This window comes from Triticum aestivum, chromosome 1A (assembly GCF_018294505.1).
Source record: "Triticum aestivum cultivar Chinese Spring chromosome 1A, IWGSC CS RefSeq v2.1, whole genome shotgun sequence".
NCBI classification, from domain to species: Eukaryota; Viridiplantae; Streptophyta; class Magnoliopsida; order Poales; family Poaceae; genus Triticum; species Triticum aestivum.
Window position 1 is genome coordinate 32896001 of NC_057794.1, and position 22285 is coordinate 32918285.

Consider the following 22285-nt stretch of genomic DNA (forward strand, 5'->3'; position numbering starts at 1 on the left):
CGCCGACAGCCGGCGCATCCTCCTCGTCGGAGGACCCAGATTCCGATCCCAGGCATGAGAACCTCGAACCAGACGATCCGGCCGCCGTCGGTGACTTGGCCGGCCCGGCAGAGGCCGGCAAGGGCGCCAGGGTCAGCCGCCTGCCCCGGTACATGCCTAAGTGTTTCTTAAAATGGGGGAGAATTTCACTTGCCCGGCCTCTGCACCAACTAGGGATGCATGCGGCCATTTTTAGTATGAGTACCAAGATAAACATGGTCCTTATATTTTTTTTAAATGAGTATCAAGATATTTTTTGATGAGTGGTTCCACCATCCACCAAACTTGATCCTCAATAAATGAGAGAAAACCCATGTGCATCACCTGTCAATTCTAGGAATTGAACTCGTGTCGTTAGGCTGCACAACCGCATGCCCAACCACTGAGCCAAGGCTCTCTTTGCTTAAAAATGGGGGAGAATTTCACTTCCCCAGCCTCTGCACCAACTAGGGATACATACAGCTATTTTAGTATGAGTACCAAGATAAACATAATCCTCATAATTTTCATCTACTGCTAACCAAAGTAGAATAGCAACGAGGAGATTTAGGTATTTTACTGACCTATGACCAGGTCGGGGCAATGGAGGCCGCCCTAAGACAAATGACGGATTGACGGTAATCGGTGCCCGCCTGAAGAGATTTAGGTCTTTTACTAACTTGCGACCAGGCCAGGGCAATGGAGGCCGGCGGCCGATCAAGAGCGCTCCAAGACTGGAGGCGGCGTTGGTGCCTAGCTGTGAGCGCGTTAGCTTCTCGGTGCCGTCGCCGGCGAGGGGGGGGGGGGGGAGCATGGCAAAGTGACATGGAGGCGAGACATGTCGCTGGGCTACTGGCCTGTCTGGGTGGGACAAGGAGAAGGTCCCGACTCCCGGCCTGTGTAGACGGCAACTCTCAATGCGAACGCTATACCTCGCCTTCAGCGAGTGTAACACCCAACTCACCGAAGGGGGCGAGCAAGATAGGCTGGCCCATGCGCGCGAGAGGCCCCAACATGGGTTTCTGTTTCTTTTTTACGTTTTCTGTTTTCGTTTTTTGGTTTATTTTCATGATTTTTTAGTCTTTTAGTTTTTTAACTTTTGTTTATACTTTCAAATATGCTAAAGATATGCCAATGCAAACACCGAAAGAAATGCTAACTTTTGTTTATATTTTAAACCGAAAGAAATGAAAAACCAAATAAATCAATGCAAAAATAACATATCATTTTCTTTTTTACTTTTGTTTATACTATGCTCGCGTTGCCCCTTCGGGTCGTGCATTATTGCAAGTAAAGCCTCAACATATCTGCAAAGCCAACCTATTCCCCGCACCCTAAAAAAACAAAGGCAATGCGCACATTGGCCTGTGAGTGCTGTCAGCTCAGCCACGATGAGGTTGGGTGCTACCTTGGAGATTTGGTCCATGTCCTCCACAAGGTATTTCTGGCTCAAATAAGCCTTGGCGCTAGCGGCTGATTAACTCGCATGAAGATCACCTCCGACTGTCTGGAGGTTGCGAACTATACACACCTACAGCTATAGCACAATTTGTTTCTACCATACCTAGTACAGTAGAAAGACTAGGGAATTTAGTGAACCTCTTCACTTTACAAATTTGTCTTATCTTGTGCATCTGAACCTTGATTACAACGACCTAAACGGATTTGTCCCAACATCCCTAGGTAACTCTACTAAACTAACCTACAGTGATCTCTTACTATAATTTGTTTTCCCCTAAAAAAACAATTTGTTTCTACCATGCTTAGTACAGTAGGAAGACTAAGGAATTTGATGAGCCTCTCCACTCTGCAGACTTGCCTCGTCTTGTCTATCTGAACCTCGGTCACAACTCTCTCTCGGACCTAACCCCATCAAGCATTGGAGCTCTTGCCAAGCTCGCATCATTAAATCTATCTACAGTTCAATTTTGTTGATGGACCTATTCCACCGTCCATAAGTAATTGTACTAAACTAACCTCTCTCGGTCTATCACACATTTTTTTTCTTCCAAATCCATTGGAAGCATAGGAAATTTGATGAGTTTATGATACTTAGATCTTTTCAACAATTAAATAAATGGTTCCTTCCCTTCGACCATTTTGAAATTAGCCTCTCTAACAATGCCAGAACTTGGATCCAATCAGCTTAACGGCATGTTACCACCACAATTTTGATCTCTTATAAATCTATCACATCTGGATCTTTCCAACAATCAGATCACAAGTTCCATTGTTACCACCAGCTTCTTCTTGGGAGCCATGCTCAGACTTGGCGATGACGGAGTCGATGAAGACGAAGGCAGAGATGAGCTTGAAGCAGATCGAACCGCTGGTGCCCCCATACCAAGCGTGCCAGATGTCGTGTTCTAGATTCACGAACAGCGGGAGTTGGGAACCCCCCTTTGTAGATTCGGTGATTAACATAAAATTAACAGATATAAAGCGGTGACGTATGGAGAACTATGAAAACTTCCTCCCTTTATTTTTAGGTAAAGATAAAGATAAAGATATGGGGTATAGCCAACTTACGGATAGATAATGATCAAATAGACTACGAGTACTTTTTATTCTTGCTAATGACATTTAGGTCATCTCTGCTTGTACGTAGTTTGTTGTTAAGATTCTATGCATTGTCGGCCATCTTCACGCCGAACATGAGGTCGGCGTAGGGAAGAAAGTGGCACACGGGCGAGCCGCCGGGGTGGGTGCCCAGGATCTTGAAGGCTGGGTGAGCTGGGATCCAATTAGAGGTGTCGAAGTGGCACACCGCCGCCATGTCCACGGTAGGGAGGCCGCTGCCGCCGCGGATGGAGACGACGTACGCCTCCTCGGACGAGCCCTCCATCATGTGGCACTCGTACACAGCGTACGGGTAAGCCCTGCTGTGGCATGCCACGTAGCCGCCGCCTCCTCCGCCTAGTGGCTTGATAGCCTGCACAGTGTACGTGCGGCGCGGCAGGCCGGAGTTGGGAAGTGCGGACGCCGCCGCGACCAAGGGCCGGCTCGTCGCCAGCATACGCGTGGCGCTCAGCACGACCCCCTCCAGCGACGTGGCGCACGCCTTCCGTGAGCCGGCGAGAGGCGCCTCGCGGCAGGCGCTCAGTGTCTCGCCTACCCGGGCCGCCTCTTGGGAGCCCGGCGTGATGCCGAACCTATAGAGGGCATCCGCGAGGTTGCCGAAGGGAATCCTCTCGGCAGCTTTGCGCGGGAGGAACGGCGCCGGGTCGAACGCCGGCAGGGCAACCGTCATGGTGCGCCCCACACGCATGTCGGACTCGCGGAAGAAGAGGCCTTCCACAGACGACGCCTGTTGGGCAGGACTATTGCATATGATCCTGTAGGAGTAGCCGAGGCACGCGTTGGGCAGGATCATGGCGGCAGAATGGTGCTGCTGGAGCGGCGAGTGATCGGTGCCCTTCTGCACGAGGTGGGCGATGGACTCGGGCATCGGCGAGTCCGGGAGGGCCGCCTCCCAGAACAGTGCCGCCGGAGTGCCTCCAGGGGTATGGGTGTGGCCATGCACCGTCGCGGCCACAACCATCAGAATAAGTAGCAGGACGGCTGAAGAAGCCATGGCTTGCTTTTCTTTCTTACTTGAAACTGAGCTTAGCTTGGAGTGGTAGATGGGTGAGCTACCCAATAGGTGCACTATAAATAGCGTTCGACCTGCATGTTCGACCCTACCCAACGACTACGTGGCTCCACACACGCGGCGCATGCAAAGGGCAACTCGATGCAGACATCGTTGAATTTCCAACGACCATATATCATACTTAGACAGGGGTGCAAGCAACTTGTAATCAAATTCAGTGAACATAGACTAGAGTCATCGTGAAGCCAAACAACTTGATCTCGCTCTCGACAAAAAACAAAAAAGAGAGCTTGATCACGGGTTCACCCTTCACTCCGGCTGTTTTCGGCAAGTTGACGAGCACCACGTGGAGTGAGCCAGAAAGGAGTCATCGTGAGCAAGTTGACGAGCACGGGTTTTTGGTGGCCGCGGTTTGGGGGAGGTCCGGTGCATTCACTAGCTAGCTATTATCGGCACGTGTGTGTTGTCTGTAGCTATAGCCTACTACCTCCGTCGTGGTTTATTGGTTCCTTTTTGATCATGTATTTAACTAATAAAATATTAATGCATGTCATCAAAAATAATATCACTGAATTCATATTTTTTTCTGAGGGTCATTGGATTCATGTTTAAACATAGTTGCAATGGTATAATTTTTTATGACATGCATTGACAATTTATTAGTTAAAATCCACAGTCAAAATTTGATATTAAATATAAAGGGGGCCAATAAACCAAGACGAAAGTATATAGTACATGCATGCATGCAGGATTAATGGACCACTTACAATAACAAAAACAACGGCGAATTCAAGAATCCTCAGAGAAGGAAAGCACCGCAAAAAAGCAGCTCAAAAAGAAAAGAAAGAAAAAGGACCCATCAGCAGACAAACCCAAACTCTACCATCAAACGTGAACACCATTGGATCCATCGTCAGGATCTTCAAGGTGACGCCCCAAGGAGGAAAACGATGTTGAGGGTACCGCCATCACCCGATCTGGCACAGCCATATCTTAAGTTTTCACCCGTAGATCTCACGCGATTGGATAGGAAGGGCAAGCGGCTCCACAATGATACCTCCAAGGAGGATGACGATATCCGTGGATGCCGTTACCGCCGGCAACGACAAGGCCAATGCATGATTTTCATCCAGAGCCGAACCTTCCACCAACAATCCCAAGATCCGAGACCACCAGCGCCACGTAGCATCACAACCCCAAGCAGACACTAGCAACAATGAATTTGTCGAAGTCCGCATGGAGGAACTCGGCGAGCACACGCCAACCTGGCCGGTCCGCACCGCCGCTCGCAAGCCCTGGGCGAGCCAAGCCAGATCTGGCCATTCTCTACCTCCGTGCGCAGACCAGGCGATCCTCCGCACCGCAGTGCACAAGAAAGGCCAGGGGAGAGCCGGGCATAGCCGGTACGCACCGCCACATGCAGAACTGCGCGGGTTCCAAACCAAATAGCGCCGTCCGCACCGCAGCGCCCAAGAGCAAGAGTGTTCGTGTTGGATCTGGTCTGCGCGAGCCTCGTGAAGCACCGGGCAAACTAGACGGCGCCACCACTCGAGGGACCTTGGCGTGTACGCGCTTGAACGATAATGACCACCAGCAACCCCGACCCCACTGCTACTGCCTCCACACGCCAAAATGCAGCCGACCCAAGCGTGAAACGCAGCCATCTGACGAGCTGGCCCGCGGCGCCAAACCATTCCCGCCATGAGCGGGCTAATGACCAGATCTGCCGGCCGACCCCGCTCCTATGGCGCCAGAGACCTCCTCGTGCAAACGGCGCGCGCGCCGGCACCACCCACCTCACCCTCAAGCCACAAGCCGGCAGAGGTCAGATCTGCCCCGACCGACCGCAACAACCCCGCACCTATGGGGCCCGCGAACTCCTTGCGCCGGCGCCGCGCGCAGGCTGCCACTCGCCGCCATGGTGCGCCGGGTAGCGCTAGCCCACGCCCAGACACACGCTGCAGCGCCCCTTGCATTCGCTTAGCGCAGCAGCCCCACGCATCTCACCTTACATGTAGGGGAAGAGAAAACCCGCCGCCGACGCCGCACGGGCTTTGCTTGGGGGCGTTCACCGGCGGCGGCGAGGAGAGGAAGCCTAGAGGTGCGGCGGCGCCCGGCGGCTAGGGTTAGCACCTGGGTTGCTCGCGAGGAGCGACACGGGGCTCTTTGCGTCTTACTTTAAGAGTTGATTCTTCTGATCAATGAATTGGCAGTCCTCCTGCCAACATTAAAAAAATGGTGGCGGATTCTAAAGGAATATCTAACAGTAACCCATAAAAAACCTCCTGCATCCATCTGCGGATGGGGGGGCCAGTCAGCGGACACGAATGCGGGAGGCAGTCATCCAACCATAGCCGCATATATTTTCACAACAACTCAAACTAACTAGATGAAATTCGATCAAACACGGCCGGATTACATATAAACATGATCGGGTTTTATATAAACATGAGGGATTTCATTACATTTACATTAACTAAACAAAGCATGTCCGGCTAGGTATAATTAATCTAAATAGTCGTCGGCACCCATTTCCCGTGTCCGGCCATGAACCAACAGAACTGAAGCTTTCACCGTCTCCAGCTCCGCCTCGGCGCTATCCAGCTCTATCTCCGTGACCTCCTTCTCCAGAGGCCCAGGAAGTGAAGTTGTCCTGCTCCACATCGCCGCCAAGCAACTAATAGGCCGAAGGTGGTGAGCCCACCAAGCTTGGCGTCGACGAGAGGGGAGGAACAGTGGCCATCCTGCGACACAAGCGGCGGCAACCTACCATGCACTACTCTTCCTCGCTGTCGGCGGTGCTCGCGAACGTGCCGGCTTCTTCTTGGTCGTGCCACCGGGGCACGGCCTCCTCGTCGACGGTGTCGCCGAACAGCACCTCACTCGCCTCATCGTCACACTTGTTGCCGGCGGCCGTCACCCACTGCAGGAACCGCCAGCCAGCGAGGCGGACCTCGCGGGCGGAGCGGTAGTACTCGAGGAGCGCCTCCTGCTCCGCCAGGTCCGCATCTGGCGTGACCGACCTGCCGAGGGCTACCAGCTCCTCCGCATGCAGATATGCTCCTAGAGGAGGTTGTGGTTGTGGTTGGCATCGGCCTACGCCTCCTAGAACTGCTCATCCCGCTCCTTCGGCACCATGTCCATATAATGGGCATGGGCCACGCCAATGGTCATGGTGCAATACACCAGCAAGGCTGCAACGAAGGAAGAGGAGGGTGGCGCTGGCACGTCGAAGGAGGCGTCCTCCATTTGCATGTCCTCCGGCTGCCTGTCGGCCTGCTAGTTGGTAGCAATGGCGGCCATGGCCTTCTTCTGCTCCGACGTAAGCCTGCCCCAGAGAGCTTTGGCCGCGGAGGGATCCATCGCTGGAGTGATGTGGAGAGGGATGACTGTGGCTATATGGCTAGGGCAGTGGTTTATATAGCACCGGTGGGCGCTAGAGGGACGGATGGGTGGCACAAGAGGAGGCGCCTCGGCTACTGTGTGCCATCAATGTGGGCGGCAGACGGACGGGCGGCCGTCATGTCGTTTGAACGAGAGGTAGTCGCCTGCACCAGGAAGCGACGCGGTCGGCGCTCTCTCAGCCGACACACCGCTTCAATGCTGGCGCCAGTGAGCGGACTGAAAACGTGCGGGAGGGGAAGGGTTTTTTGGTTGTCCAGGGCGGTCAGAAACGGGCTTGGGATTGGTCCGGACTCCCATAAACCTCCTCCACTTTTGTCTCTGGTTTGCAGAAAAAATCGCGTCCAGACCGCGTCGTGGACCGATACAGGCCCGCGTCGGATGGCTTCCACGGTCCGGACAACGCTTTCCGGACCTTTGCGGGAGGTTTGTGGGTCAACGTTGGAGATGCCCTAACGGTTATTCTATTCCACTTCTAGATAGAGGAAAAAATTAAAGCAAAATTAATGAAACAAAACATAGTTTGAAAATTAGACTTTTTTATAGGACTCAATTTCAATTTCAAAAAAAGGACATTTGAAACTTTTAACAGGCAACAAGTGACTCAAACTGTGTGTAAAAATAAGCATTTTTTCAAAATACTAGAACTAGATAATGAAGTTTTTATAACCTCGAGAAAAAGGATAAAAATGTATAAGGTTGCTAGCCAACTTGGCTCGAGGAGGCTTTCCCGATTTCGTTTCATTTTAGCCGTTGAATGGTGGCCAAACCAGTCTCAAAACTCTTTTGGGACGTTGGATCTGTTTTTACCTCTCTGTAGTTTTAAAACCCAATGACTGGTGGGCTCGCGCTTGTTGCCGATTGGCTGGGTGAGCTGTTTTGGGATGCGCATAGGCCCTATCCTGATGCGCCGCGTGCGCGGAGCACGATTCTCAGCGAGGAGGCGTTGATGCTCTTGTTGCTATTCCCTCGTTTGGTCCTTGTGTGTAATCGCTGCATGTGCGAAAGTACCTTTCTACACCTGAGCTCAATGCTCCTGGTGTGAACAGTACACTAAATAAAATATAAAAATATTTCAAAAAAATTTGAAATTTTTTTATAGCATACTCTAAGAAGTGTTTGTTGTGCATGCAAATTTCATCATGAAATCACATTCGGAAGTCGTGGAAAAAAAACAAAATTAGAGCTCCAAAATGTGTTTGAAAGTAACATTTCTAGAGTATTAATTTTGTTCTTTTACCATGCCTTCCACCAATGTCATTTCGTGATGAATTTTTGCATGCACAACAAACATTTCTTAAAGCATGCCACAAATTGTTTTCAGAATTTTTTGAAACGTTTTTCTATTTTATTTATTTTACCGTTCATGGCAGGAGCATATGAGCTCAGGTGTAGAAACTCCACGTCCATGCATGTGGCCCTATTTTCGTTCTAGCCCCATCTGATGATCTTTTGTTCGTCCTTGTACACTGTGTGACGGTTGAATAAAGCTTTGCAAGATTGTCTCAAAAAATTAAATATAGGTATATTTATTATTTTATTACCCCAAGTATGCTTATTTTAAGAGTAAAGTGCACTATAGGTCCTTGAACTATTTAAAGGGTGTCACATAGGTCCTCAAACTATGAAAATCATCATTCAGGTCCTAAAAGTACAGTGAGTGCGTCATGCTAGGCGAAATATAGATCATCAGACTACTTCAGTGTTGGAACTGATTTTGGACCTGGATGACACGCTTATTGCACTTTGAGGACCTGAATGATGGTTATCATAGTTCGAGGACCTTGGTCACACCCCTGAAATAGTTCAGAGACCTACAATGCACTTCCTTCTTATTTTAATTGAAAAATGTAACCGTTCGTGTGTTTTGGGCCGGGCTGAGCCCGGCCTTGGGATTTTTGCTGCGGGCTTTGACAAGCCCAGCCCGGTGAATGATCAGGTTTAGGTGGGATAGGGGGACGGTCCCGACTCCCGGCCGTGTAGACGGGAGCTCTCAATGCGAACGTACGCTCTCGGGTGAGCGAGACATAGGGAACTCTCGCGTGAAGAAGGTAAGCGCAAGATGGGCCAGCCCAGGCGCCCGAGAGCTAATACCTCGTTTTTCTTTTAGCTTTTTTTACTTATGTTTATACTTCCAAATATGATAATAAACAGACCACAAAAAAACTTTACATAACATATTTAAGAAAATGTTAACCAAGCGTTCGAAAAAATGTTTAAAATGTTAACCAAGCATTTGAAAAAAAATGTTAAATATGTTAACCAAGCATTTGAAAAAAATGTTAAATATGTTAACCAAGCGTATAAAAAAATGTATCTCATGTATTCAAAATATATACAATGTGTGTGAAAAAAGATGATCAGGTATTTAAAAAATGGTAATCAAGCATTTGAGAAAATATTGATCATGTATTCAAAAATTATTAATCTTCTATTTCAAAAAAATTAATCAAGCATTTGAAAACTGTTAAATCTGTATAGAAAAATATTAACCATGTATTAAAAATTGTTAATCTTGTACCTGGAAAATGTTAGTCAAGCATTCAAAAAAATGTCAAACTTATATTTGAAAGATTTTAAACATGCATTACATATATACCCAAAATGTATAATGTGTAGGAAAAATAGTTGTAAAAATATAATTTTTCAAATAATGTTAATCATGTATTTTAAAATGCTAAACATCTACATAAAAATATTTCTGATGTATACAAGAATTTGAACGTGTACCAAAAAATTTAACACATGTTGAACAAAAAAGAAACTGGTAAAAATCAACAAAAACACAAAGAGAAAAAAGAAACCCAATAAGAACCAAAAATAAACACAGAAAACAAAACGAAAGAAATGAAAAAACAAAGACACCAAAGAAACCAAGAAACCCGAGAAAGAAACGAAAAAAGCTGATGAAAACCAAGAAAGAGACGAAGAAAGAAAAGAAAAAACAATGAAGATCAAGAAAGAAACAAAAAAATTAAGAAAAAAATTGGTGAAAACCGAGAAAGAAACGAAAAAAAAACTGATGAAAACCAAGAAAGAAACGAAGAAAGAAAGGAAAAACAATGAAAACCAAGAGAGAAACAGAAAAAATGAAGAAAACAAATCAATGAAAACCGAGAAAGAAATTAAGAAAACCAATTAAAATGCAAAGGAAACAGAAAATTCACATAAAGCAGGGAATACAACCGGTGAAAAAAACAAAGGAAAACAAAAAAGCAGAGAAAAACCGAGAAGAAACAAAAAACTAAAGAGGAGAACAATGGATTTGAACTAGTGAAGCGATCGCTCGCGTGCCAGTGATCGAAAAAAAAGAAAGATAAACAGGCCGGCCCAGTTGCTATGCGAGATAAGAAGTCCTTCGTGCGAGAGAAGCTACCGTCTCGCTATAAGCGATAAATAGCTCTCGCGGACGTTACATAGGCAGCCGGAGAGCGCACGTGATTTTTTATGTTTTATTTATTTTGGTTGGTTTTATTTTTAGTTTTAAAAATAACAAGATATGAAAACAGTAGGCAGAATTGTGAAAGTGGATGCAGGCATCAATTTTTTTTTAAATGGGAATTGATACATTCTGTTTTATTGGAAGCTGATACAACAGGCCGGATGTTTAACCGACAAAACTTGAAGCAACCGAAGTTTTTCAGCCTATAACTTTCAACTGTGACGAGCCCGTGTACATATGCGCATTATTTGTTTTTTTTTTACTGATCAAGTATACATTGAGGAGTACAGTACAGTGGAAGTGCGCTTCGTGAACTCAAAATCACTCTGTGTGGCTTCGGTTTGGAGCTGAATTGCGCTATAGCTGCAGGTGTGTATAGTTCACAACCTACATACAGTCAAAGGCGACCTTCATGCGAGTAAATCAGCCGCTAGCACCAAGGCTTCTTTGAGCCAGAAATACATTCTGGAGGACATGGACCAAATCTCCAAGGTAGTAGCACCCAAGTCACTCACAGGCCAATGTGCGCATTGTCTTTGTTGTTTTAGGATGCGGGGAGCAGGTCGGCTTGCTGATATACTGAGGCTTTACTTGCAATAATGTTATCAGTACCAGATAATAGTTCAACCTGTTTTATCCTCCGTCTTTTCTTGTAACTTTTTCTATTTCACATTGGCCAGTGAATGACTTGGACCTGAATCTCTCACACTCCAGACATGACTCCAGGAGCAACATACTGAAACCAAAGTCTGTTTGGTTGAGAAGAAACCTCTTTACGCCAGACCGTGCTGAAGCTGCTGCCTCAACTCTGAACGTAGTTGTCAACATGGAAGGAAGAATATTTGCTTTGCACAAACATGTTCTGCAATCTTTTTTATGGCCTACAATGACAGTTAGGATCTAAAGTCCAAATGGTTTTAAAGTTTTCAGCAACGATGGCTGCATGGTGGGAATGTGGTTGCATGCATTGGGTAAGTGTTTATGCTTGGTTTTTGTTCTACATATTGGATTTGTTCTACATATGTTTATGGCCTACAGAGGATTTGATCGTATGCCCTTGCATCATCATTTCGAATTTCCGAGCCTGATATTGGCATGTGAAATGAAGATCTTACCATTTGGCAAACTTGCAATTTCTCCAAACTCTCCATATAGCTCACAGAACCAGCCAACACGGCCTGTTCGTCCCGTTTGTACAGGAAGATGAACATGAATTTGGACATCAAGTGTAGTGGGACTCTTACGTTGATAAGAGTGACAGGTAAGAAAGTGATTTTGCATTGATTTAGTACTTCAGTCCAACTTCTCCGGAATGCAACACGCATGCCAATAAGCAACATGCTGCATTACTAACATTTGCATTAGTAGGCAACATCCCATTGTAATCGGATGATCGGCTCACGCTTAATTTGTGCTCTCTAAATGAAAATAGTATGCCCGAAGAGAATGGCTACAAACTATATATATGCTGTGACTGCATGGCAGGAGATGGAGTAGCATAAGGTGCTTGGAATTATTATGATATGCATCTGCTGTTGGGAATCATTTTCTTAGAAGATTTAGATAAACAACTGTTTTACGACCTGAGGTTTTATTTTGAGATATTGGAGTCCACCAAATCCAGTGAAATATCTTGTTGGCAGGCACTTCTTATTCCGTAAAGCAATTCCTGGTTATAGTCTAGGTTCCTTGTCCACCTTCTTCACCAGTTGTGACCACATTCTGTACGACTTTATTACTGATTCGGTAGGAGCTTCGAAACAGAGTGCATCAGTCTATGACCACACTCCATACCACTTGATTCTGCAGAAGCTTGGGATACTTGGAGTATAGCAAAGGGCGGCATGTGTATAAAATTTAGTTTTGTGTCCTTCAGACACAGAACAGTCGGTTTCCTACTTCTCTTTCCCCATCCCTTGTTCTTCCCAACAAAACAGACTTTGTATTTCCGTTATGCAAGTAATGGAAAGGGGGTAGCCCGGTTCAAAAAAAAATTGTACAAATATAGGAAAGTTTGTAAGTACCAAATTTGGTACCCCGAAATGAATATAAACCTCGGTTTCTTCTAGTCAAATGATTGATCTCAACTAGTACTCCAAAATGAGTAAAAAGGTGTACTGCGGCTACCTCAAAAAACTCTGAAGTACCTCAACTTTACCATGCAGTCACTTCCTTTTGAAGAGTTAACAAGGTCAACAGACTATATATGCACGTATGTCATACTGTCGTGCCTCGTACCCGTGGCAATCTTTGCCGCCAAGCTCTTCCACTCGGTGGAAGAATGCATCAATGAGGGAGCATTTCATGCCGAGATTAAAATCCTGACAAAAATCAAGCACCGATGTGTCGTCAAGCTATATGGCTTCTGTTCCGGCTTCCGATGCATATTCCTGGTGTAGGATCTTATCAAGAGGGGGAGCTTACGCGTCCATTCTGTGTGAGCAAGAGCTAGTGAAGGAGCTGGATTGGTCCAGGAGAGTTGTTGTGGTGAGGAATGTAGCTCAAGCTTTGCCGTACTTGCACCGTGATTGTGATGATCCGATCGTGCATTGCAACATAAAAAGCAGCAACATTCTCCTGGACCATAAAGAGTATATGAAGCTGCATAGCTAATCTCCTGTGTTAGCAGTTATATATTTGGCATGTGTTTGTTTGAGATAACTGATCTATCCTGTCATGTTTCAACTTTGAAGTGTCCTGTAACAAGAGATGATATATGAAGGGATTTATGTGGATTTTGTTGATAGATGAAGCGACATTTCGATTTGACAACAAGAGTGGTTTTTCTACACCCAGCTCGATTTTGTTGATACATGAAGCGACATTGTTAAATAGCTTGCTTATGTTTGCCTAAGTTCCTGGCAGTGCTTGGATGATAATTATGTGGTTGCTGTTGTCTATTTTGCCTCTGAGTTTATGTTTGCCCAAAGCCATATGGGAGAAAGACATAACCGCGACAAGTCAGCCTCCAGGAAAATTTGATCATACTATCCATATCAGCCGTTCATCATATGCCCTAATTTGGTTCATACAGGAAGGTGATCACAATTCATTACACAGAAATTCTATTTCACTAGTAGTATCACTGTCAACACTAGAAGAATGATGAAAAGGAAATACGTTAAAAACCGAAACTTTGCAATCTGGGCGGCCACCTCACCAAGTCGTTCATTCAATGCTGCAGACTTGGCATCAAATTCAGCTCTCATGGCATCATAACAACTAGTACAGTTCAATTTAATCATGGAACGAAACATGAATAGATTTTTTTTTTCACGGGCTAATGATATTGTTTCGCGAAAAAGAAAACATCCCCCGGGCAGGGGTATTTCCTAATGCGTAACGGCGATAAAGTAAAATGCGGGGCGTGCCAGTATACATTAGTATACAAATAAATAAAAGAGACAATCACATAGGGAAATACTGCTTCATTAATCCTCATGAGAATTACAAAGTGCGGTTTCTCACATGATTACGTATGTTGCGCCATGGACAAGTACATCTGACTAATATCCAGCGATTGAGGGTTCTGATTTCCGGAGCCTCGTAAGACCATCCGGTTAATTACATCTGCAGGTAAATCCCACAGAACACCTCCGATTAAGCTGCGTTGATGGTCGTCGTCTTGAACCTGAAATGTTCTCATAATATATTGAGGAGTAAAAGATGTTTGGCCGCCCGGTCCCTCTCTCGCGCTAGGGTTCCCCCGCTCCCCTCCCGCCGCCGCCGGCCCCGCCCCCCCGCCTCCGCCCCCTTCCGCCCTCCCCCCCCCTCCGTCTTGGCCGCCTCGCGTCGCCTCCCCGGGAGGTGGCCGGGGCGGAGCTCGCGCCCCTCGCCCGCGGGACCCCGCCCTCCCCATCTCCCCCCGCCGCCGTCGGCGGGCGCCCCCGGCGCTGGCCCGGGTGGTGCCGGCGGCGGCGGGCCTTCCAGTCCCCGCGCGCCCGTGCTCCCTTCCCGGGGCAGGGAGGCGGCGGTGGTGCAGCCCGGCTTGGCTACGGTCCGGCGGCCCTGCGGTGGCGGCCGGCGGCCGGCGTGGTGACGGCGCCGCTCCTTGGCGGCGGGGCGGCGTGGTGGTGCCGGGTGGCCGTCGACGCGCCCTCGGCCCAGATCCGGGCACGTCGGGCCCCATCTGGGCCCCTGGGGCCGGCCCCCCGGCATGGTCTCGTTGTCTGCGGCGCGGTGAGGAGGAGGAGCGGCTCGGACTTGGGGCGTCGGCGTCGATGGCGTGCCGGCAGCAGCGCGAAGGTGGGAGCTTTACGGGCCCACGAGGGCTCGGCCAGGCCTGTGGGCCTACGGGCCTGGTGTGCTCCTGCTATTGCGTCCGGACGGCTACTGTCGCTGACGGTGGAGGTGGGGCCCTCCCGCGTGCCAATGGTGCTGATGCCCTAGTCCCGGCTCTGATTCTTCGTCGTGCTGTTCTCACTTCGCGGTGCCGTGGTGAGACGGCGTGGAGGCCTCATGACCGCGTTGGCGTAGGGTGGTGGTTGGTTTGGTGGCGGGATCCGGAGCGCCCGAGGTGCGGGTTGGGATCGGGGGAAACCCCTGTCGGCGTGGCCGACCCCGACGCGGTGGCACCTGTGGGTGCCGCCTGACCTTTCGAGAGGGCGTCGGGGGCTACTCTTCCTATTGCCTCGTCGTGTACCGGGGGAAACCCTTGGCAACAGCGTCGTCATCGTCGCGATCCTTCTTGGAGGTGTTGATTGGTGCCGGCGCTTCGGAGTCTTGGAGCCTAGTGGATAAGACCGGTGGGCCTAGCGATCGCGAGGCTTCTTCGTTTTTGTTGATCCGCCGTTGTCGGCATTTGTTTCTTTTGCTCTTTCTCTGTTGTTTCTTTTGGGCGTGACTGTGCTGCTTCCGCCCCAGCACCTATCCCTGTATGACCCGGTTGGTTGCTTTGTATACAAAGCGGGGGGAAACCCTTTTTCGGTATAATATCCCAAAGCCTCGTCGGCCTTTGTTATGAAACATCAGGCCTTGTCGACAACGGGTTCATAGTGAAGTCTCAAAAGTGTTCAGCCTCATCGGTCACGAACAAAGTGAGTCCGGCTTCGTCAGCCAGGACAAAAGGGTTCCGGCCTCGTCGGTCACGGAAAAGGGGTAATGTCTCCCAGCCTCGTCGGTCAAGGAGATGGTGTGTCCAACCTCACCGGTCAGCACTTCATGAATCCTTCTAATTGTCTCCCCACCTCGTCGGTCAAGGAGAAAATGTCTAGCCTCGTTGGCTTAGACCAATGAGCGGTTCCGGCCTTGTTGGTCACGGAAGAAAAGGATCGTGTCATGAGACTTTGCAACGGGTACCTAGCTGTGCGGTCCGTGAATGAAATATCAGAATTACCATAGGGCATGTCATGATGTCGACTAGCCACGTTGTTCATAAAATACATTCAGATGTAAATGTTTAATGTTATATGCGGGCTAAATTGATTAGCCCGATATACTTCGTTGCATTATTTGGAGGACCTCAAATGAACTGGTCTTTTTGCATGCCATTGAGGAGAGACTCTGCCATGCCTCCATATATGCTCCTTTTAGTTTGTCCTAAGAAATTTGATGTGTACAAGTATAGCACTGCCGGATCTCTGATTATCTTTGTATGGACACGGACGCCTGTGACGAATAACACGTGTATGCTATACATCTACAAAAGGACCAAGGGTCCAAGGCACAAAACGTGCATGCGTGAGAGGGCGGCCTTACGTGTGGCCTGGGCTGAGATGGGGATAACGAGTCGACGATTGAAGCCCCCAACGTTCTGCCAGACACTGGACAGGGGTAAGCTCTGTAAATGTGTAGAGCCAAGTGTGGTGTAGTAGTAGGCACTTCTAGGCCCCTTCCCGGCTACTGGATCACTCCAGTGCTTCGGGTACTACGGACCCTCTGCCATCCATTGCAGCAGAGCCGTTTCATGAGCGGGGGGGGGGGGGGGGGGGGGGGGGGCTAAGCGCAGTTCTTTGAATCAAAGGTTTCATGAAATCGAAATCGATTCTTTTTTAGATATCTGGATAGATGGATGGATCTATCTTTCTATTCAGATATCTTTTGCAATCAGCCCCAAATCCTTGATTTGGCCAGGAAACAAAGCACTGCTTTGGGCCCAGGAAGCGAAGTGAATGAGCTCGGCTGCTTCTCCCCCACACTTCTTTATTTCTCCGTGCCCCTTCCGCATGCGCTTCGCACGCCATTGGCGCTTTTCTCTCCTCTTATTTCTTCATTGGAGGGTTCGGATGGACTTCGCCGTTCTTTCCCAACGAAAATGGAAAGGGCTGTATCACATCGAGATGTCGATTCGTTTTCCGCCCCAAATGAGATGGGGAATTAGTCACCTCTGTCCCTTCATCTTTTTGAAAGGAATCGAGGCCCGGCCCGGCTCGCGTCGTTCCAACAACCGACGGGGAACACCTCAGTATACGATCGCGCGCAGTAACTGGGAGTCCTATTACACCTAAGGCCAACTTCCATTCACCAAACTCAGGTTCATCTCGTGTAGTGATTGTGGACTCGTACAAGGATATGGAGTCGACGGTTGATGTATCAGACTCGACCCTGTCTTTCGTAGCATGCATTCCCATCTGTGTTGCAACTGATTCGGTAAGCTACGTGTCCGGTGCACGGAAAACTGTCTTCGGTCTCCCAACCTTACTCATGGCAACCTTCCGGCCGCCCAACGACCTATAACGCTAGTCACTACTCCCACTGGGGCTAGGAAGTAAGCCCCACAACCCAAAGCGGCGAAGAACAAATAGAATTTGCTACAAAAGCCGGCTAACGGGGGTATTCCTGCGTATGAGAACATTGTAATGGAGAAGGTCATAGCCGAAATAGGATTCGTTTTGGCTAGAGCACCCAAATCCGCTATATATTTGACACGGGTTTGCCGTAATGCTGGAACTATGGCGAATGCATCTATCGTCATTGATGCATTAATAAATATACCAATTAGTAGTGATTGAATTCCTTCTATGGTTCCACATGAGAAAACAGTACGAATATAACCTACATGTCCAATCGAACTATGAGCTAGAGGTCTTTTGACTTTCGTTTGGGCCATGGCGGCCAGTGCTCCTAAGATCATAGAAGCAATGCTGCAGAAAAAGAAGATTTGTTGTAATGTACCCCCATAAGAAGCAACAATAGAAACACGTGACATATTTGCAGAAATAGAGATTTTAGGCGCAATAGAAAGGAATGTTGTCACCGGGGTGGGTGAACCCTCATAGATATCAGGTGCCCACATATATAGAGTCAAAAGAGAGATTGAGTCCGAGGGAGAGGGGGGTTTTCTTGGGGCTCGAGAGATTGAATAGATAGGGCCCCACAAGTTGTTAATTCGCCGCTGGGGAATTCACACAAAAGGGAAGGACTTATTCTCAACGAAAAAAGTGCTCTCTGAACCGAACGTGAAAGTTGTTTTCCATCAAACGGCTGTTCACGTAACTCCACTCTCGGCTTGGATTATATATCCATTTGGTCCGCTCTCGGCCATTCCACACGCTTCCTAGCAGAGACGTGGTTATCTGAAGTGGATTCTCTCTTTTGTAGTAGATGCCGAACCTGCTGCTCAGTGGGCGGGCGCAGCAGCTACATGGACCCCTTTCTTTATGTTGTTGCCAGCGCTTTCCCGGGCCGAGCCGGAATTCTTTATTAGAACGTCGGCAGGCAAAGCCCAAAGGAAGGCTGCTATCCCCTCGACCTTCTTCCTTTTCGATGAAAAACAAATCGACATCTCAATCTCCGAAAGCGTTTTCCTTACCCTGCTAATATCCCCCCCTTCGTCGAGCCTTTCCTTTAGTGGTAAGGGATATGCACCTTATCTGAACGTCGGCAGGCATTCCGGAATTCTCCTTTTTTGGCCCCGGGTGAACATAGGCTCAAACATGATTGGAGGGGTCCTAGCTACGCCATGCGTTCAATAAAAAAAAAGCAAGCCTCTGGGAAGTTGCAGGGATTACAAAAAGAGGGTGCTTTTCTGTGTTGCACTGAAAAAAGGACAAAGGAGAAGACGCTCTTCGACTTTCTTTCTTCCTCCCGCGCCCGCCTAAGCCCGGCCAGCGTTAGAGGGGAAGATTAGCAAAGCGGAAAAAGATAGAGGGAGGGGGAGCTGCATCTTATTCTCTTCGCGAGAACTTCAGGATCGGAGAAGCATTCGGAAGGGGCGAGGCCTTCATTTCGTTGGCAGAAGCAGAAACGATCCAATCCATTCGGGGCTTCGGGGAACCCAAAAACGAACTCTGTTTACTTTTTTCATAGATAGATGATATATATAGGAATAATATATACATCCCTTTACTTGAGATGTCTATGTATCTATTTTGGAATCATCTCCCGATTCTCTTTTTTTTCTAATTCGCACTGCTCTTTCTCTCTAAATTGCATCAAAGAAAATAGAGAGAGAGAGAGCAGATGGATCCTATCCCCTATAACGAACACTCATTCCTATCTATTGATAGAAAAGAAAGATCTTCGTCACGGACTTTTTCTTTGTTCATTTTTTTTTAGATTGGAGGAATTCCTCATATCCAAGGCAGCTCCCCACAAACACCCCACCCATATGACTATGCCCCCTTTTGTACGTGGCCAGCCTTACGTGTGTGCACGCCCACTCGGTGCCGACTGTGCCCTGGCGGTCCGGTGGCCCCGCGCCCGACTCTGCATGTGGGCTGCTGGCTCCATCCTCCTCTAGACCCATGTATATCAACTAAACCTTGGCATCTACTACTAATTTATCGCATTGTCATCTATTCCTCCTCTAGACCCATGTATATACATGCTTGCTGTCCGGAATAAATCTCGGACTGAGCTTCTGTTATTAAAATTATCATGCACAAGAGCTGCCAACCTTCCTGCCTGTATTTTCTGTCTCAAACATCATGCACGTGCATGCGAAATTTCATCTTCTTTAGCATAACAACTATTTCTACTTGCGTGTTCTTTGGGCACAAGCATCAAGCTAAAACCTGAATGGAAACGATCTGCTACGAGAGCGATCCGAATCCCAAGTCATCCGGCCACTTTGATTGCCAAATCAGTCTGCAATTCCGAGGCACAAAATCGATCGGTGTGAACCGATCAATGATCTGGACATCAAGAGAAAAGGACGATGTGAGATCTCACCATCTCTTACCATACGGACGAGTCAACGGTCCACCGGTCGAAACTAACATGCGCATGCTAGGCATCCGGTGGTGGACTGAGGCAAGACCTGATGTGATCTATATTATCTAGCGTGGTAACAGCCTCACGGCTTTCTTGCGGCGGCGGCGGCGGCCGCGTGCGCGTGTATGTGAGCGGCCTGACGGCCGGATCAGTGTGCGTGAGACGTGAGGGCGGCCTGACGGCCAGCCCTTGAGTGTGCGCCCTCCCTCTGCGTGAAGATTCATGGCCTTTATATAGGCAGGCGCTAGGGTAACGGAGGGAGCGACGTGCAGCCCACCAGCGCCGCCAATTTTCTGTTTGCATGACCGTATTGTTGGCGAGAGAATCGGAGCAGTCCATGCTTATCTTATCAATACCAGTGAATTTGAAACAAAGGAAGCTTCGGGTGCATCTTATCCAGCCGCGTACAGCTGATGTACTTTTGACCGAGGCCCTTGTGGCTGTCCCGCCGACTCAAGTGCGTGGCCGGAATATTTAAATGACATTTGTGACATTTGTGAACTATGGCCACCGTACGTGGAGAAAGCTTTTCTTTGTACGTGTGCATATCAAATACTACCAAAATCATTCTTCCTTTGATTCTATGAAAAAAAAAACATTATGATATATACTCGTGCTCATAGATACTTCGGCGCGACAAATTCTCGTCAAACAGATATCATGGAAATATCTTAGATGGTAAGAGTTTCAGCTAGAGATTCTTGATTCCAAATCAAGGAAAACAGGAGTTCTAATGACAACAACAAAAAGGGGGAACTAATAACATGCTAACTAAGCCCTAAAAAGACGCATCCTGATTGGTATCATTTTCCACATCTATGATTAACCAGATTGCTGTTTTCCGTTATTGTAAACATCTAATTCCTCAGGATTCTAAGCAGTGAGCACCAAAATTCCTAAACATGAAACTATCTATCTTTTCTGTTTCATCTCTCAGTTTTCTTCACAACCAGAAGATTGAGAGATGCAGAGGCTCGGGGTATTCCTCCTTTTCGAAAAAAAAGGAAGAAGATTCAAAGATACCTATTATGAAAGCTGTGAGAGGGATAGAAATCCAACCATGACAGCATCCGGCTATGATCCTCACTCATGTACCATGGACTCATCGTCTCCTCAAAGCAGCAACTGCACAAGGGCACATCGCACAAGTAGGAAAAATATCAGTGATTCAGTGGAAAGACAAGAATAGACGACAGTACAATTGCCAAAGAGAGAAGGGTTTGAAAATTAGTACACAAATTCTTTGAAACACGGAACCAGCAGCCTAGAATTCGCTTTGGGGTAAATCTGCAGCTCTTGCCCCGCTCATACTCGGGTGGTACGTATTTATAGGAGGAAAGAAATCCATAAGAAAATGAAGAAATTAGCAGAAAAAAATGGTCAACAGAATTATTAGCCATTAATTAGCATGCTGCTTTGGGAGTTGGATCCAGTGCTTTGGGAGTTGGAGTTGAAAAGCCAGCCGCGCCGGCGTGCGTGGTGATTGAAGCAGTGCCCTCACATTTATTTTAATTTTTTGATAATATTGCTCAGGGAAAAGCCCGCTCGTTAGACCAACTCCAACACCGCGATTCATTTCGTCTGTCCATGTTTGTCTGGATTCACGCTGACAAAAAAACGTGACCCAACGCACTGAATCAAACAGACAGGTGTCCGTTTTCTGTCCGCCGTGACCCATTTTCGGCCCAAATTTAAGTTGGTTTTGCATCCGTGTGGACACGACGCGGACGAGCATGACGCCCTCTTTTGTCCTCCCCCAGCCAACCCGTCGATGGCACTTCGGCCATTCTTTTCCCATCCTCCTCCATACTCTACACGCCGGCCTCACCACCCTCACCGCTGGTACCCAATTCCAGCCGCGACGACCCCACCCAGGCACCGCCATCGCTTCCACCAACTTCTCCATTGCGTTCACCAACATCCCCACCGCCACCCCACCCACTGAGGCCAACTCTTCCTAGCGTCTGTGGACGCTACTCGCCACCATCGGAGCACAAGAAGGCACGCCTTCCAAGGGTCAACGGTACTGCTCTCGCCTCCACGGTCATTGTCGGGGTGCGCGGACTTCACCGGCCGTGACTCAACCATGGCCTCCTTCGTTGCCACCCGCAAGGTGTTCGCCCTTTTGCCCACAAGATATCTTGGTCGATAGATCAGATGAGTTCTTTTACAATAACATCATATATTCATCGGACGGTGAGGATTTTGTGGTTGCTACTATGGTCGTCAATGAGCACATTTCTAGGATGCAGCTAATGTTTAGGGGGTCGATCCCGGACCATGCTCCGGCGTTGAATCATAACAGAGAGAGCGATCATTGACTACTCTATAGCGATTATTTCCAGTGCACATCCCCACTCTTTCAATGCCAAGCTTTTCCGACGCCGCTTTCGGATGGCGAGACATGTGTTCAGGAGAGAGTGGTGGAGTATGATTATTTTTTTGGATGAGAGGATGATTCCCTTGGTAGGGTTGGCTTATCCTTTTATCAGAAATGTACTGCAACTATTCGGATGCTTGCATGCAAATTTTTCGATGACCTTGTTGATGAGTATTTCCACATGAGTGAGTCCACATGCCTTGCATCATTGTACAAGTTATACAAAGCTATGATTGTAGTGTTTGGCCCGAAGTACTTGAGTGAACCAAATGATGCAGTTACAACCAAGTTGTTGGCG

General features: G+C 48.0%; 2 protein-coding genes across 2 annotated transcripts; both read right to left on the reverse strand.

Annotated features, from left to right (window-relative positions):
- Positions 1-2475: 2475 nt before the first annotated feature.
- On the reverse strand, positions 2476-3637 carry LOC123082374 (protein RAFTIN 1B-like). The gene has a single exon (XM_044504742.1). The coding sequence runs from the start codon at positions 3590-3592 to the stop codon at positions 2642-2644; it is 951 nt and encodes a 316-aa protein (XP_044360677.1). The 5' UTR covers positions 3593-3637; the 3' UTR covers positions 2476-2641.
- A 12983-nt stretch (positions 3638-16620) lies between these two features.
- LOC123188047 (NADH-ubiquinone oxidoreductase chain 2-like) lies at positions 16621-17895 on the reverse strand. The gene has a single exon (XM_044600073.1). It carries the CDS (start codon positions 17686-17688, stop codon positions 17095-17097), a length of 594 nt encoding a protein of 197 aa, XP_044456008.1. The 5' UTR covers positions 17689-17895; the 3' UTR covers positions 16621-17094.
- Positions 17896-22285: the final 4390 nt, after the last annotated feature.

Excerpts from the sequence above, each read along its gene's own strand:
- LOC123082374 (XM_044504742.1), bottom strand. The coding sequence starts at position 3,592 with ATGGCTTCTTCAGCCGTCCTGCTACTTATTCTGATGGTTGTGGCCGCG.
- LOC123188047 (XM_044600073.1), bottom strand. The coding sequence starts at position 17,688 with ATGTGGGCACCTGATATCTATGAGGGTTCACCCACCCCGGTGACAACA.